The sequence below is a fragment of the Trachymyrmex cornetzi genome, unplaced genomic scaffold (genome assembly GCF_001594075.2).
Source record: "Trachymyrmex cornetzi isolate Tcor2-1 unplaced genomic scaffold, Tcor1.1 scaffold385, whole genome shotgun sequence".
Lineage (NCBI taxonomy): Eukaryota > Metazoa > Arthropoda > Insecta > Hymenoptera > Formicidae > Trachymyrmex > Trachymyrmex cornetzi.
In genome coordinates, this window is record NW_017298586.1 from 1,372,858 (window position 1) to 1,375,723 (window position 2,866).

At 29.4% G+C, this 2,866-nt stretch overlaps 1 protein-coding gene across 1 annotated transcript in view; it reads right to left on the minus strand.

The window, feature by feature from the left end:
- The window catches only part of LOC108763809 (RNA-directed DNA polymerase from mobile element jockey-like), an 11,366-nt gene extending 9,574 nt beyond the window's left edge, over positions 1–1,792 (minus strand). The window contains exon 1 of the mRNA XM_018511694.1: positions 1,789–1,792. Within this exon, the coding sequence (XP_018367196.1) occupies positions 1,789–1,792 (4 nt within the window). The remainder of the gene's footprint in view (positions 1–1,788) is intronic.
- Positions 1,793–2,866: the final 1,074 nt, after the last annotated feature.

Consider the following 2,866-nt stretch of genomic DNA (forward strand, 5'->3'; position numbering starts at 1 on the left):
TTTTTTTGATAAAATTTTGATGAATTTAACTTGGCGCCAATTTTGTTGATATCATCAATTATACGAATATGATACATATCATTAGAGTTAAATAAATTATTTTTTCTTTGGGAGGAATAAAATGATAAAATTTAATTTGTTCGAATTACATGGAATTTAACTTGGCGCCAATTGTTGATATCAAATCTTTTATACAAATGATACATATCATTAGTTCTACTAAACAGCAAACGTGATTAGTTATCAGTTTCACGGCCGATTAAGTAATTGGCGTTGGTGAAACTGGCCCCAATGGTGATTCTTTACAAGAAGCACCATTTGGGCCAGTTTCATCAACGCTTAGCGCTTTTTTTACCTTTTTTTTAAAAAGGTAAGTTCATATATAATTTTAAAATTTCATAGAGAGAATCTTTTATACACATAATACATATCATTAGAGTTAAGTAAATATATTATAAATCACAAGTATAAATCACAGACGTTTCGACATCATCGTTGTGTTTGCTTCAAATGTATAAACCATATTCTACATATAGTAAGCAAGTTTACTTTATTTTATTGGGACGCTTACTACATCTAGAATTTAAAGAGGACACAATAATAATGTCGAAACGTCTGTAATTTATACTCTAGATTTATAATATATGACAGATATTTCATACATAAATACAAACATGTATTTTTACACAATTATTCTTTTACTTATAAATAGATGTTTGTATTAAATAACAACAAATTATAATAAATTATGTAGAATTACATAAACATGTTTATACAATGTTGAAATAAATTTTAATTATTTTTATTTTCAGATCATTCACAAATGTTAAAAACTGTCCTCCTAAAAAAGTAGCACTTTTTAATACATTAAATTTGTCTAATAACAAAAACGGTGGAACAATACAAAACCATGAGATTGCTTCTCATACACGTGTAGAAAGTTCTTCGCCAAATATGCATTCTCCTATTATGCATTCTGTATCTAATTCCAATGTCGTTCCTGTGAATACAAATTCGATTATATAAAAAAGAAATACATCTTGCGCATCATCTACTAAATTAATCAATAATAGTCAAACTCAAAAAAATTTAACAGACTGTATTCGTACCGTCGACTGTACTCAAACCGGAGATAATAACTTTCAAAATCGAGACAATTTTACAGGAAAAATCTTATCACAAAAAATTAATCGTGAATTAAATTTAGATATATCATTATTATCTGTAAATAGACATTCTAACTTTTACATAAGAGAAGTGTATAAAAAGTTTTACGAATTGATACATATAGGTATAATGCTAAGGAGAAAAATTATTTCCATTATTTTATTGTGTCATCTTTTATAATCTAAAAGTAACGTTAAAATCGCGCATAAATAATTTTTCTTATTAATGCATAACTATAGGTTCCAAAACTTCTCAAACACTCCTCTCGTTAATAAAAGTTTAATTCCTCAGTATTAAAATATTCATTATTTTGTATTACAGATGGAATCTTATGGACAAACTGCAAAACGTAACAAGATTTAAAAAAGCAACATTCGTTTGGAGTCTTCAATTAGTGCCTTAAGTGATACCCTTCAAAATCATTTAGTAAACCGAGCATCAAGTTCTGCTGACCAAAATGTCTGGAATAACAATTTAACACCAAATGTATCTTTTGGCTTACTAGTAGCATCACAGTTACAAGAAATACCTGAACCGGAAAAGTCAAAATGAAAGCTGTCTATAGCCGAAATTTTATGGAAACCACTATCATTGTAATACTTTAAACTTCTCTGAACATACTCATACTGCCAAGGAACTTCTAATGGAAAAAAACTATATTTACGTTCTAAATAAATATTAAGTTGGTATATTTTATAAAAACTGAGATTATAACAGTCCCTTTTGTGCAATGTTAATTTTATGTTATTAATAATAGAATCTTGGGACTTCCACGAATATTCTCTTTAAAGAAATAAATTTTGCGAGTTATCTCCGTATCTTGAGACATCGTTAAATGCCAACATGCAATGTTTTGTAAACATTACAGTTTGCTTCATCATGGCAAGAGATAGCTTGATACTTAGATGTCTCAAGACACGAAGAATTTATTTCTTAGAGTTGCAAAGTTACTTGACACACATGTATAAATTCTATCGCAATGTTTATACATAAACTTTATTTTGTTTTGTTTCAATTTATGTTACATTAAACTAACAACTTTATCTTGTTTTATTTCAATTTATTTTACACTATATATTTACATTTCAATACTATTTTTTTCACGAAACGTGTTGAAAAGACACAGTACGAACTTAAAAAACGATAAATGTGAGATAAATGTGTAAGAAATGGGTTACTCCGTGTCTGATGCGCCACTTGCGTTACACGTTACCTCTCTGACTTACACACTTACACTTTCCATTGCCTTCTTGTTGCACCTTAATATTAGATGTTTATTTATAAAATATGACGCGCGGAGCGGCTGTAATTTGTTAATGGCGAGAAGAACGAGATCGTTGTGCTGACTGATCATTTTCTTTATTGTAAAATCAATTAAAGAATCTAAGATACATTCAATAAACCTTTTGACCATTGAAATAATACGCTTAATTAATCTAATAAGAGAAGCAAATCATCGCCCACCAATCGAAGAACTTCAAAAACGCTCGCGATCCAAGGCTTTTTCAGCTCAGAAGTGAGATAATCAATCGGTTTTTGGATTTAATCTTGCGATTTTCTTCTGGAGTCGTTTATGGTGTACCTGAGTCCGACGCCTTTACATCAGTAGTCAGGCAGTCTTGACCTGGATTTTTTTCACCACTGAACAAAATTCAAGAAGAAGCATTAAATAAAAGGTCAGCTATCAGCCAATATCTCA